Below are 15,992 nucleotides of genomic sequence, written 5' to 3' on the forward strand. Positions count from 1 at the left end.
TAATAAAATAATAATTGATATAACGTTTGAGTATTTATAATGATGATTTTTATTTGGCGAATGATTAATATGTAAATAAGATTAAGTAATTGCTACATGTCGTGTTGTAGGAATTAGTTACATTTCCAAATTTAGATATGACGTTTAGAAATTGTTTCGTTGTCAAATTCAGAAAAATAATTAAAAATGCTGAAAATTTTAGAGACAACAGAAACGAAATAACAGTTCTACATACTCTTCATGCTAAAATGGCTAAAACGATGTATTTCAATTTATCCGTTGTCACCATACACACTTCCTTCTTACCTTTTTCTGTCTTTGTCTTTTCCAATTTTTTTAAGGGAGGATCTACAAAGTATAATATAAACTTTGAAGTTTTTGGTAGAATCTTGTTTGGGCTTAATCTGGCTCTTCATTATAGTTATTTTTTAGACAAGTTAGAGCCGATGTCTGGATACTTGGGCGTCGATATAATTCTCTAAAAGTTTGTTTCTGGACGAAAATATTGTTTTTTCTGTCTTCTGACGAGTAATATCCCATTGGGGGTTAGCATAATCATTGTTTCTCGGAAACGGTTGCAGCAATAAATTGTTGCTTGCCGTAAAACTTCGCCAATAAATTAGTAATCAATTCTTTGCGGTTCGTCTTTTGGTCTATATCTCGGTTTTCTGAGGGTGTGTTTTAGTGGATGATGGGGTAGCTTTTGGAGATTGGTTAATATACCAAGCAACAGCAATTAATTAGCAATAAAATATGCCGCCAAGATGGCCCTGTACTCCTTTTCCTTGACAAGATATAGCTATGGTTATGCTAGCTTTGGGTACACGTAAACTAAAATCACCAATTAGCATAAATACCCTCGGAGATAGTACAAACTCATCACCGCAATAAAATCAGTGATTTTAAAATAGAGCCAGAGATATTTGCAAACTGATCACTGGCCTACCTGCACCCTGTGTTAGGTAAATGGTTGCAAACCGCTTGGGGTTTGATAATTTGAAGTCCGAATGCAAATAAAATAACGAAGTTGTGGACTATTTCGGATATAACCGGAAATAGCACATGCTCACAAATATTTTCATTAAATAGTTTACTATTAAAAACTTAAGTAGCTGAATTAATACTTTTTCACAAAAAAATAGGAAAATATAGTATGGGAAGAAAAATTATGGATGCCTGTATGTCTGCATCGTTAAAATTTCTCCCATTTGGATGAAAAATCGATCTGGTTCAACATTTTCAGAAAATATAGTAATTATTATAATTATAATTATAATAATTATACAAAATGCTGTTAATGTGGACAAAAAATTATTGATGCTTAAATACTCCACCTTGGCAATTGCCTTTGCAATGACGTGTCAAACGTATTAGGATTTCCCATTTAAAATTAAGGATTTTTCGTTTTGACATCCTCGTTATGTTTTTGCTTAACTCCGGGTATTACTTGATTGCCTATTCAAGCGTTAAAATCCACCAATATTATCATCTTCCCTCTGACTTGATCTACTATTTGTTGTAATTGGTCATAAAACGCTTCCCTGGTTATTTGAGGCTTGTTATTTTCTGCGCCTTATACTCCGATGATATTCAGGTCTTCCTTCTCCATTCTTATCTTTGCTGTTAGTATTCTTTCTGATAGGTATTGACACTCTTTGATGTGATTTTGGTACCTTTGGTGTATTAGTAACGCTACACCTTCTTTGGTCCTGTTTCATTTTACTACTCTACTGTAGATTAGCATGTATTCACCTAATTTTGATTGTCCTTTTCCTCCCTTTTTTGTTTTAAGTAGTACTTCTCATCTGGGTTTTGGATGTTTTTCGCTTGTCCTTATTTCTTGCCGTAGTCGTCTTCATAGTATCAATCTGATTCCGAGGCTGTACATTATTTCTTCGAGCAGTATTTGTTTTTACGAATGGTAGGTTGCTAACTTTGCCAACATCTCCACATTTTATTCAACCACATTTTAGCCAACTCCAAATTTTAACCGGGCTTGGGACCGGTTGTGGTAACTGCAGAGCTACTCAATTCACCCCGAAATCACCTCAGGCAGTGTTTAGAACAAGACAGAATTCCTCAAGAATGGAATCAAGCATCCTAATACCTCTCTTCAAAAAGGGAGACAAATCGGACCCGGAAAATTACAGAGAAATTAATTTAATAAACACAACACTAAAATTAACAACCAAAGTGATAACAAATAAACTGAATGAAATTATAACACTAGCAGAAGAACAAAAAAGTTTTAGGTCGGGAAGATCATGCACCGACGTTATATTTATAATGAGGCGAGTACAAGAGAAATCATTAGAATACAACAAACCGGAATATCTGTTTCGTAGACCTTAAGAAGGCATTTGACCGGGACAAATTAAAAGACGTTATCCACTCACTGTACGCAAGACAGATACCTCTAGGAATAATCAAAACGATCCAAAATATCTACCAAAACAACACAATAAAAATAAAAGTAGAAGAAGAACTAACCGACCCTATTGAAGCTGGGAATGGGATAAGACAGAGAGATTCCCTGAGTCCTCTATTGTTCAACCTGATTATGGATGAAATAATAAAAAAGGGAAGAACTAAAAAAGGATACCAAATGGGAGAAAAACAACTTAAAATTATCTGCTATGCAGACGAAGCAATAGTACTCTCTCAAAGTAAAGATGATTTACAACGTATTCTGTACCAATTTAATATAACTGCCAGAAAATTTAACATGTTAATTTCTCCAAAAAAGACAAAGTGCATGGTTACAACAGCAAATTTACTAAGATGTAAATTGGAGCTGAAAGGTCAGATAATAAAACAAATGATGGAGTTTCAATATCTAGACATCACATTATCTAGCTAAGGATAGAAGACAATTGTAGAAATGTAATGGACGAAGGTTGACTAATCACAGATCTAATGAATATTGCCAATAGAGTGGACTGTTTTCAGTGACCCACTGAATTTTATTACCTACTTAGTTAAGTATATTTCTGCTTGATTTATTACTTCTGGAATAAGTATGGATGCCTGACATTCTCCTTGTCAAACTTAACAGTTCTTGTACAATATTAGGTATTCTTAAGTAATTTCTTGTATTACCTACTTAAAAGTTGTTTCCCAGGTTATTAAATTTAATCTCATCAATTCTTTTCATATGTTTATATCGACAATAAATCTTTCTTAAACATAAAAAGACAAAAGTTTATTGCATACGCATTCATAATAGCTACGGGCTGGCATTTTAAGAGCATCCTAAATACCGATAATTGTTTCTGGTATTATACAACGTTTTACTCTTCAATAAACTTGGGAGCCAATAAACACTTAAATGTCAAAAGGGGCGTTTATTGTAAATGCCTTTTACGCTTGACATGGCGCCTTTGAACCTTAGCTGGTGGTTTTTATGTCTTGAAAGGTAATAAATGTTAAAAGGGAATTAAAATAAATGCATACACACAAAAGACGTATTTAAAATTTAAAAAAATCAAAGCATTTGCTTATGTAGTTTATACTCACTGATAAGTTCCATAAACATTATTTGATGACAGATTTTATGTAAAGTTTTTAAATATACATACAGGTTTGGCCACACTAGGTAGAGTCCCTGATATTTGACAATGTTTATTATTTAAAACAGGTCGATTTTTATTCCAAATGGGAAATTTCTTAACGATTTTGTGGATATCTGTCATTTGCCAACCCTCCCCCCCTTCCAAAAGGTACCACAAACCTTTAGTTCTAAATAGGGAATATACCATGTGTATTACATCATTAAACAGGTATTTCACTGGAGAATTAAGACATCCATGATTTTTTTTCCATATTAACTCAATTCTTGTGAAAAAGTATCAGTTAACTAAAAGTGTTATACGTCTTAAAAACCAAACATAACGCTAATGTTTTGCTAGTGTCAACTTCAATTCCTGTCAAGTCAAAAACAACATTAAAAGAAACGCAACATTAATAGGAAACTTAATTAAATGAAAAATAAATAGAATGAATTAAATTTTAAAATAATAAATTCATAATTCAAAACAGTTTACTTATCAACTATAATATTTAATGTTCAAAATTATCCACCAACGTCCATACAATTATCACGTCTCTGTTCGAAATTACGACGAATATTTTGAAGTATTTTAGTTACTAGACTTCACGCATGCCCCATTCGTTGCATTAGTTCTTCCAATAAGGCAGGAACAGTATTGTAAATCTTGCTTTTTAAATCACAGCATAGGAAGAAGTCCAGGGAAAATAAATCGGAGGATCTTGCTGGCCATTCTATAAAATTCTTTTCCATACATGACATAGCGAGTAGCAGAAGTTAATGTCAGAAGAAAGACTATATCACAATTTGAACTATTTCAAATAGTAAGAAACTCTACGAAAATGTTAGGGTTTGAACCCTTCCCAGTATAACACAAAGTATGTACATAACTACATAAAAAACTAATAAACCACAATAATTTTAATTAAAATTACATGGTTTTGATGTTTCGACTTCCAGTACAGAAATTGTTGTACTTGTGAGTTTTTTTAGTAGTTTTGCATTGGAGTCAAGTTCAATTTCCAAACTTTTAAATAAAAAAATCAGTAAAATATTTTTTTTCTGTCAATGACGAAACGTCAAAAACATTTAATTTTGATTACAACTATTTCGGTTTATTTACATAAAATATAAAAGATTCAGGGTAAAGTATATCTTGGAAAATAATTTTGGATTCATATATTTATTTCAGAACCATACAGGGTGGAACAGCTAAATGGAATAAATTCGATAATTATTAAATGGGGGTGTATACAAAAAAAAGGTTTAGACAAGACAATTGGTATTTTTAGTTGCGCATATTTTGCAATAAAAATTTTACATGTGTGTTATTTTACAGTGGCCAATACCAACTTTCTTATTGCAAACACAACACCCTGTATATTATTTAATTTTTGGATTCTCCAGAATATTCTAGATATATTTAGTTTACAATATCCTATACCTTTTTTTAACTGTATTGGAAGTATTAAGTGGTTTTATATTTATGCTATAAATTTGCTACAACACACTGAAAAACTAATTAATGATACTGTTTATTTCTTAATAATGTAAAAAAAAAACAAACAAATACATTAATGTGAATGTAGGAGATCTTCTCTTTAAAATACTCGCCGCGAATGTCTTAGCTACATCCTAATCTTAAATAAAAATTTCTTCTAACGTTACTCAACATCTTAGGCGTAACCGATCTAATCGCAAGCGTTATTTGTCTTTTTAAGTCAGCTAAGTCGAGGGGTTTAGTTTTTTATACAATATTTTTCACATATCCCCATAAGAAGAAGTCTAATAGCGTCAGATCAGGAGATCGTGCTGGCCATTCTCGCTCCCTATGAACCGATTTAAAAATATTCGGTTGAAGTACTGCCGAAAATTAATTTGTTAATGGGATGGTAATCCGTCTTGCTGAAATTATATACTATTGCTGCAACTGGTGGGTATGCTGGATCAGGATATAAGTTTGCCAAAGTTGGTATGCCATTATATTTGAGAAGTACTAAATAATCATCGCCATTCAGATTACCATCAATGAATGAAAAATATGACCTTCTACAATTCCTGCCCATACATTAACCTTTTCAGGGTATTGTGTATGTTCTCTCATCCAGTGGGGAATTTCTCTCGACCAATAGCGGCAATTCTGACGATTAGCTTGCCTTAAGGTCCACTCATCTGAAACCAAAACATGTTCTAATTGAATCACATTGCTGTCTAACATTGCCTTCATTTGTTCACAAAAATACGTTCTCCTATTAAAATCGTCTTTCATGAGTTCCATTTTATGGTATTCGTTTAAGTTATGGGTATCAATATGGTATAATTTTATAGGGATGCATATTATTTTGTTTTAATGTTCGAATAATTGATGAATGGCTAACATCAAACATTGAGGTTGTTTTTCGACTAAAAGTATGTGGGTTTTCCTCAAACTCAAGCATAATATCCAATTTGTTATCATCACTTATTGCATTGACAGCTGCTTTTTTATCTGCCTTACATGTCTAGATCCCTAGATCCTAGGTTTGCTATAGGAAAGCTTCGTCCAACTAACTTTCACAAAAGAACACGACTATATTTTGAGCAGGGTTTGTCTAACTTACTGTAATAGTCGTCTTGGTCTCTATGGATATCCGGGTGAATGATTCTTATCTATTTTCATTCAGGAAGTCGATATATTTGTTGGTGGATTTCTACTTGCTTGAGCTGAACTTTAGATAATCGAAGATACCTTGTCATCCAGAATATCCTTGAAGCTCTACGTCATGTCAACAACGTCCTGGATAGCATATGGTGCCTGATGCGTACCATATTTGACCCCATTTTGTCTTATGTATATCTAATATACGATCATGTAGCCACTTATCCCTCATGTTACCCGAGTTCCTACATGAACCAGGTTATAATTTCCGTTCTAGTTAAAGGAGTGGAAGGTTGTTTTTCTAAAAAAACACTGTGATATGGAGCATTATCGATAACAATTAATGACGGCTCTTCTAAATTGGGAATTACTTGTTCTTTCTCATTTTTTTTTTTTAATTCGAAATACTCCAACACATTTAACACAAGTTGTTGTGCTTGAAAATTCAATGGTGTACCAGGCATACTCTAAAAGATAAAAACCCTAAAAAATATTTTATATGACTCGGTTGACGTGGTTTTAGCCATATTTAAATAACTAAATATCAGGTTAGAGATTAGAATAAATATTAGATTATTCGTCATTAGCTAATAAATAAATTCTTTCCCTAATAAATCGAAGATGAAGGTAACGGTTAGTCGTTATAACAACTGTTTGTTAAAAAAAATATACATTCAAACTACGAAAAAGGATTGAATATTTAAATGACACGAAAATAATTCATAAACAACTACAAACGCTGTCAAAACAAAACTTACAAACTTACCAGTAAGTGAATCAGTGAATCAATCACCGACCGTCTTTGTTCGATGTATGCTGTTGTGTATATGAACATGCGGCTTAAGTTCATCGCTTTAGTTTCTGTGGGCAGGAAAGAGACGTAAGATAAAAAATAATTCGTGAATAATGTTATTCGTGTGCAAAGTTCTAGCGGATGGATTGTACCTCTTTTCTTTTTTTTTAAACAAATTTGTTTAATTTACTGAATGTTTGTATTCTTTTCTTCAATTCTGAGAATATAAATAAAAAAGAATTCGGTTGCGCCGTCTCTGGCAAATTGGTTATACAGTAGACTCCCTCTATAACGAGAACTGAAATGACAGACTAATTACCTCGTTATAAGCCGATCTCGTTATATCAGACAATCATAATACTGTGCATACATATGAATCTGTAGTTTTCTAAACCATAGTGAAGCCATTCGGAGCAATATAAGATGCTAATAAATATTATTTGAATGGCGTTTTTGAAAAAAAGCTATTTACTTTTATTGTCAATGAAACATATTAAAACATAAAAGAGTTGTTTACTTTTATTATCAATGATATACGTTAAAACAAAAAAGCTGTACTTATATTTTTTTCCAACTACATAATGTATAAATCGTATTTTCAAGGATAACATGAACTATTGCTTCTGCAATTTTAAGAACTCTGTTATTTTTAACTGTTTTAAATGGTCCAGTATCATTCTATCATATATTTTCTAAAGATGTGAAACAGTTGTATTTATTCATTGTAAAGAAGTTTATTGCGGGCTGCAGTTAAGTTTATTGAGGGGCTGTTTGAAAAGGTATTTATTTATAGCCACGACCGGACTAAAAACGTAAAAAACACGTTTTTAGATCTTATATTCTCTCGTTATAACCAAATTTGCCTCGCTATAGACGGTTATAGTTCAATAGAAATTTTACGGGACATCTAATGTATCTCGTTATAAGCGAAACCTCGTAATAACCGTGTTCGTTATAGAGGGAGTATACTGTAATTTGTTTTCTTTGTTTCTTTTGTTTTATATTTATTTAATATTTCTGTTTTAGCTCTAGTAGCTATCATCTTATAACTTTTTTTCTTCTCTTTAATTTTATTTTTGTTTTTGTACTAGTGAGAATGTCTTAAGAAGAATCCTCACATCTCTTACGACTCTGAGCAACGCAGCTTCGTTGATTTTGTGTGTCTCAAACACTGTCTCTCGTTTGTTGTGTTACAAAATGAATGCATGTCGATTGTTTAGCTCTAATAGCTCATGCTTCTTCTTATAACAGATAGCGCATGCTAATCTAACATCGGAATTTATGCTATTAAATTATCTTGTTATATCTAGTAATTAATAGTTGTTTATGGATTTTTTTATTTTTTAGATCGAGAACTATTCGAAAACCCCCCACACATATTCGCCATTGCCGATGCTTCGCATAAAGTGATGAAGCAGCAAGGAAAAGATACTTGTATCGTCATCAGCGGAGAATCAGGATCAGGAAAGACAGAAGCTTCTAAAATCATAATGAAGTACATTGCTGCAGTGACAAATCAAGGTATGAGAAAAAAATTTTATGTGGTTTGACTAAAAATATTTAAATATTTATGGTTGTCTAGATATGTTGCCTAAGTAAAATGCTGTTTATATATTTCAGAAAGATTAAGCAGCCCCAGTAAGTATTTAAGCTGCAGTATATTATGTTTGTGGAAATGTTTTTCGTGTTTTGACTAACTTTTGAAAGGTATCTAAGGTGTTGAGATTATGTAAATATTCACTGAATTTTTCTTTCCTATAACTCTTCCAAAAAAATGTTATTAAACACCTATTTGGTGACAGATGTATTCTCAATGTTTTTACTAACTATTCTTGTTGGTTTTTCCTCCAACTTTTTACATAAAGTTTTAGATAGTAACATATTTCCAATCTTTTTATTTTTATCTCTATTCTCTATTTGCATCTATATTTTCCAATTCCCTGTATAAGCTTTCAGTTTCTTTAAACATCCCTATCGCGTCTATTTATCCACATATCCAAATTCTCTTTCTTTTTGTCGCCTTCTTCAAATACATTTTGTTTAATTTTACCTCATTTGTAAATATATGCCTTTCTTCTTACTAATTCTCATTATTTTAATATATTCATTATTAATGAGCCAGTGGTTTCCATTCCTGGATATCTTTCATTCTTTACAAATTTTCCATATTTTATGCTGTTCTAGACACCTGAAATTTGGTCTTCAGTGTATGGCATAGTTTTACTAATGCTGCCATGCTCAAATATATTCGTCTTGAAAGATAATCATTATATTCGTCTCCTAATTGAACCTTAATGAAGTATTCTTCCAGTTTGATTTTCTTTATATTTTTAAACCTAAGCAATGGTCACAATTCCAAATTTGTTTAGGACAATATATAGTTAACATTAACTATCAAAATACCTCAATATAAAAAAGAAAACTGCGATCTTTCAAGCTTAGCAAACTAACAGATATCTGGACTAAATAGACGCCCAGTATTTTTTCAAACCGCAACCTAATTTGTGATTGTTGATCAACACTTCATATTAAAAAACTCACACTATTATTTTAGGTGTTGTACCGTCTGCTGAAAAAGGTTTCTTCGTGTATTTTTAACAAAAAGAAAACAGTTAATGCAATAACAAAATGTACAATATAATCTTTCGACCTTATAAAAATAGTATTGACGTTTTAGGAGGACAAAAAGAAATTGAAAGAGTCAAAGATGTTCTCATCCAGTCTAACTCCATCCTAGAAGCTTTCGGGAACGCCAAAACGAACAGGAATGACAACTCATCCAGATTCGGCAAATATATGGATATCCATTTTGACTTCAAAGGTGATCCGATCGGTGGCCATATTTATAAATATCTGCTAGAAAAATCTCGAGTCATTCATCAGCAGCAGGGTGAGAGAAACTTCCATTGTTTTTATCAGGTGGGTTTTTATCCATTAACTTCTTTTTATTATAGTCTTTCAATGTGTGAAGTGTGAGTTGAAATCAGGGTTGCATTCTTTCACAATTACTGTGTAATCTTTATTCAGTAGAAGATATTCTAGAAAACACTAGATAAGGCACAGTAGAACAACCTACAGCGTAATAGAAGTTGGTAGTAAACGGAAAGTTGTTGATCTAACTAAACGAATCATGTGCGACGAAATTTAACTGTATAGATAGGTATATTCTTACAAGACAGATAGAGAGATAATCATAAAATGGAGAGATGGGACTGGAAGTTGAGTTGTTAGAAGAACCTCGTGGCTAAATAATCTTTGGCTTCTTCTGACCTTTTTTATTTTGCATAGTGATCCTGAGAGACTCACATTTGCCTCCACTAGTTAAATAAACCAGACATAGGACGTATAAATTGACTTGGTAGAAGAAGAACCTCATGGCCTCCTATCTACCTTTTTCTAATTTACCTAGTGCTCCTTAACGACTCATATTTCTCACTTCTCGTTAAGTCTAGTTACCAAACACAACATTAAGTCCTTGTTTTGCAAAATTAAGGACAAAATTGATGAACAAAACAAAAGTGGTATTTACAAATTGTGTTGTGCTGATTGTAACATGACTTAGAACAATGAGAACTGTGTCTCAAAGAATCAAAGAACATCTCAATAACACAGATAAACCAAACTTTGGACATCACATCAAATTTAATAATTATTGCTTTTCTCCTACCAAAAACAGTAAAATTTTACATAACATCCCAAATAAAAATTTTAGACTTATAAACCTTTTAGACGACCTTGAGATATCTAAAGAAATGAAACTGAAGCCTGATTGTTGCGTAAACACACAAATCAATCTCAATTGCAATTATAAACCTCTTTTTAAATTATTGTGGGAGACTTTAGAAAAAGAAGAGTGAACTCGTGCAATCTTAACACTATATTCTTTATATATTTATTTTTAAAATCTTTTTAAATATCATTACTAATTCTTTCTTTCTCCCCTTCCTTTTACCCTAATAGGGTGTCGGATTCATTACTAATTCATAACAATTATTTGTAATCAATCATGTGACAAGTTATTCTTCATTGAAACAAGAAAAATGTCCAATTTTTACTTAAAATTGCAATTTCAATCAAGAGGTACAATTTTTTTTAAACTCTCAAGTGTCACACTGAGAAACATCACAATCTATTTTTCTTCTTTATATCTAAATAATTTGTTTTAGGGAATATCCGGTCCATTGAACCTAATTTGACCTTCAGTCAATTTTCAACATATTCTTTATTACGCTATGAAAAGCAATTAAAACAAATAACAAACAAACAAACTAAATTTCGGAGAGACTTTGATACATGTCTTCTTTCATTATGTTTTTCAACTCAACAATGTTTCGATAATTTTTAAAAAATCTTAATTTTCTAATGACATATATGTCAATTGTCATCTTTGAAAAAACATTTAAAGGGCTGGCATTTGATTTTGCTCACTGTATCTGCTGCTTCAACTTCAATACAAATGGTTGGGTTCTGGCATCCGTACCATAACCAAATTTCCAGAGTCCAGTGTACAGTCCTTTGTGTGTTTTTTCATTGTTCATAAAAAATTAAAAAAGAAAAGAAAAAATAGAACCAGCAATTTTCTGCTTACCACATGATCTCTCCTAGTAGGATACTTTATATTTGACATAAGTGAATCATTGGTAAATTAAAATAAGTTATTTACATCATTGCTCTCTTGTAGCATAGCTCCTAAAATGGCTTTGTAAGCCGAAAGTGTTCAGCTGGAAATTAAAATCTTTTAATTATTATTTAAATGGGAATAAGCCACAATTAAAGGTTAAAATACGTTTATTGAGGTTTCAATTTCGACTTCGGAAATCGATCTCAAAATACAAACATAATAAATTTACTAATGTTTGTATTTTGAGAACGATTTCCGAAGTGGAAATTGAAACGTCAATAAACGTATTTTAACCTTTAATTGTGGCTTATTCCCATTTATATAGTAATTAATTTAAAATGCCACAAGAAAATAGCTTCAGAACAATATTAAAATCTTTTACACACTTAAATAATACGTTCCCCTTTTCCAACTTTTGATTTTTATAAATCTTTGCCTTGAAGTTTCAATTCGGAATTTTATTTCTTTATTTTGTTGACTGTTGTTTTCAATCCAGGATCAATCCATTAGGTTTGCTCTTTTATTAGGGTTTCATCTGATTTTGTATTTTTGAAAAAAATATAAATTGGTTTGGTTTATTATTTTAATAATCAGTCGGTCTGTTTACAAGTTCTTGTAACAGTGTCATCGACAAATTTTGTTTTTTTTTTGCGATCCTTCCATTTATAGATATTTCGTCCTGATTAACTCTGATGTCGCTTCCTGAAATATATATTCACTGTATACATTACATTATATGCGGCAACTTGGTATAGCTATGAATTCTGAGCTAAGCCATTCCTTTGGTATTACGTCACTTTCATATATTTTGTTAAAAAAATGTTTTAGTAGATTTATGTTGTAATTATCATTATTATATTACTGTTATTATATTAGTTTTATTATATCTATTTCTATTTCGTTCGATTCACAAGATCTATAATTCCTTGCACATATTTTACCTCTACTTCTAGAATTCGTGTCCTTTCATTTAACGATCCGACATTTGTTGCAGTTCAGATCTGTCATACGCAAAAGAGTTTTCTATAAATTCCTCCCATATTTACTTGAATTTGTCCGCTTCCTTCTATAATTATTTTTCCTTTGCTGTCAGCTAGAGTGCGTATATTATGTTTCTTGTTATTATTCCTAGCTCCAATGAATTCAAATATTGTATATTTTCACCTGTAGATTCCACCATGAGAAACATATCTGTGCTTGGCCAGAAACCTTTTAATAGACAACGTGGAATGAGCTGGTCATTATCTTGATAGAGAGCCTATGACTTGACCTCCCACAATTCGGGTCGTTTTTTCTTCTTCTTTCAACGCGTTCAGTAAGAACGTGAATCTTTGAAAAACGTAGTGAATATTTACAACTTCAAGAAATTGAAAAAACAGTCATTATTACTTATAAAGTTTGTCAGTTGCTGGCGTTTGATACATGCATTCTTCTATGAAAACCTTTTTTCGAGAATTTTTCAAAATTAAGTATTTGTAGAACCTATTTATGGACGAAAGCTAATTTTTACTTCTACTAATATTTCAGCTTCTATCTGGAGCAAATGAAGATTTGTTGAAAAGACTGAACATATCCCGTGATACCCACCAGTATTATTACATCAAGCAAGGAAATGCTGCCGTAGTTAACACTATCAACGACAAAAGTGACTACCGTGAAGTCATGGCATCATTGAATACGCTTCAATTCAGCAAACAAGACCAAGATACCCTCTGGAGGGTGGTGGCTGCCATACTACATTTAGGTAACGTTGATTTCGAGAATGACGATGATGATAAGTTGAGACTGAAGAAATCAAAAGGAGTGGATTATGCTGCAGAATTGCTTCAGGTAATTTATACAACTATTGTTTCTTTTCAGTCTTCAGTCTGAATCATTTACATAACACTTTATGCATTATGTGTGATTTTTAGATAAAAAAGAGTGACTTAGAAACAGCCCTTTGTGAAAGAGTGATAGCAGCACGAGGTGACATAATGAGAAAAGAGCACACCGAAACCGAAGCTTCCTTTGGCAAAGACGCTTTTACCAAGGCTGTGTACGATAGATTATTCACTTGGATAGTCGATAAAATCAATGCCGCCATAGCTGTAGACAAAAACAACTTGACTAAGACGTACAAAAGTTCTTTGATCGGCGTACTCGATATCTACGGTTTCGAGATCTTCGACAACAATAGTTTTGAACAATTTTGTATCAATTATTGTAACGAAAAGTTGCAGCAACTGTTTATCGGTAAGTTTATGAGGATTGTTCATTTTTTTACTCTCCCTCTTCTCTATCCTTCACTGGGATATGATCTTGCGATGTTTTATATAATTTTGACCTGGTCTATTTCCAATGGTCTGAGCTACCGATGGTCAGCTTTCACTTGTGCATTCGCACATTCCAATTTCACTGGGTGTGGGAATTTTTCTATTAATAAACAAAAATTCTTATGTCAATTGGATATGTGCATAAGGTGTGCCTCAGTCGTTCGTCAATGAAGTCGATTTTACATAATAGATGGGCCTTTACTCAATACACGCACTACACAATACACAAAAGAGTTAGGTACAAAATAGGTCATGCTGCAAAGAGATACACTTCTATAGCCTTAAGATCCTACAATATAACATCTCTTCATCTGTTTGGGACATCTTTTCTTTTTTTTTAATGAAAAATTGTTCAACTAGATACTTTTCCTACTTTCCATAACTTTCTGTTCCTTTATTTCCGATCATTTTATAATTTTATTTCATTCTTTTTCGATTTAATGTTCCATGTTACATCTTAATTTCCGAATTCTCGTCCCTTGTGTAGTTTTATTTAAACTTCATCTGTCATATCTTTACATTTATTTATAATCTTCTCTTAGTGATGTTTTCCATACTTTACTTTAATCCAATTATCTATGATTGATATCTGGGCATGTCATGTTTTATGTATTCCACAAGTTCATTTTAGAACTGTCGTACAACGACAGTTCTGACGATGAATGTCACACACTTTTCAAAAATCAATGAATGCTAAGCAATGGACAAACATTACATTTTTATTCATTCGGTATCTTTGTAGAACTGGTGCTGAAACAGGAGCAAGAGGAATACAATCGGGAAGGTATCGCATGGACCAATATCGAATACTTCAACAATCAGATTATTTGTGATTTGGTCGAAGCACCACACAAGGGAATCATTTCAATTATGGATGACGCTTGTAAGATGACTGCCGAAAAAGTAACTGACGAGATGCTGCTCGAAGCTATGGACAAGAATCTTAAAGGTTAGTAGTTCCTGCGGTAAGTTTTACTATTGGAAAATATATATCTATACACATTCTAGATATTATATATTTATATATTGTATCTATAAAATTAATTATCGTAATTTAATATATATATATATATATATATATATATATATATATATATATATATATATATATATATATTTATATACACTATACACATATATAATTTATTCTATATTAGAACAAACAATTGCGGTAAATGTAGCCAATTAACGTTATGTTAGGGCGATTTATTAGTTCACTGTAATAATAATGTTCATTAAAAGTATCGAGCCATGAACAAATCTTAATTGGAGTAGGTTATGCCATAACCATTTCTTCGGTTGGAACGTCTGTCTTGTATTATATGTCTATGGGTTGGTTACTTCGTCACTTCTAAAGTTACATAACCCAACTTGTTCTTCTTCTTCTTTTTTTGGGCTATGTCCTTGCCAATTTACCCAGTTAACTTTGGGGTTGACACTTTTTTTCTTGCCTTAGCAATCAGTGTCTACATTTATATTCATCATCTGTTTGTTTTGAATTATTCTAAATGTATACTTGTATTGGTATATCTATTACGGATATAGTAGAAACACCCAGATCTGAAAGACGGAAGTTAATGGTTTATATTTTAATATTGAAGATAGAAATAAAGTTACATAAAATGTTTATTATATTTTCATCAATATTTGCAAGGATTGTGCAAATATTTATCTACATAACTTTGATTAGACCCGTAGTAACCTATGGTTGTGAAACTTGGGTAATGACGAACAGTAGAACGGTAGAACGAAGTACAGTGGAAGCCGGTAGGAAGGCGGAAAAAAGGAAGACCTAGGACGAGATGGTTGGATGACGTGGAAGACGACCTGAAAAAAATGAATATAAGACAATGGCGGAGAAGGGCCCAAGAAAGATCTGAATGGAAGGACATAGCCAGACAGGCAAAGACTCATCCAGGGTTATGATGCCAAAAGAAGAAGAAGTGCAAATATTTATGGGAGTGGGAAGTTTAGGTTTTGATAATTCAGCATACAAGTCGAAATGTGGGTTTTGATTTAAGCGACATTTTAATAAGATATGGTTTAAGCCTCCCACTTGGCCACATTCGAAATAAGGG

At 32.1% G+C, this 15,992-nt stretch overlaps 1 protein-coding gene across 2 annotated transcripts in view; it reads left to right on the forward strand.

Annotated features, from left to right (window-relative positions):
- The window catches only part of Myo31DF (Unconventional myosin ID), a 112,522-nt gene that overhangs the window by 80,510 nt on the left and 16,020 nt on the right, over positions 1-15,992 (forward strand). Inside the window, exons 3-8 of one of the 2 annotated variants that reach the window (XM_072542645.1) lie at positions 8,326-8,499; positions 8,599-8,616; positions 9,656-9,897; positions 13,127-13,429; positions 13,513-13,834; positions 14,657-14,863. In XM_072542645.1, the coding sequence (XP_072398746.1) occupies positions 8,326-8,499; positions 8,599-8,616; positions 9,656-9,897; positions 13,127-13,429; positions 13,513-13,834; positions 14,657-14,863 (1,266 nt within the window). The remainder of the gene's footprint in view (positions 1-8,325; positions 8,500-8,598; positions 8,617-9,655; positions 9,898-13,126; positions 13,430-13,512; positions 13,835-14,656; positions 14,864-15,992) is intronic. The other variant, XM_072542650.1, reaches the window with a different exon arrangement.

This window comes from Diabrotica undecimpunctata, chromosome 1 (assembly GCF_040954645.1).
Source record: "Diabrotica undecimpunctata isolate CICGRU chromosome 1, icDiaUnde3, whole genome shotgun sequence".
NCBI lineage: Eukaryota > Metazoa > Arthropoda > Insecta > Coleoptera > Chrysomelidae > Diabrotica > Diabrotica undecimpunctata.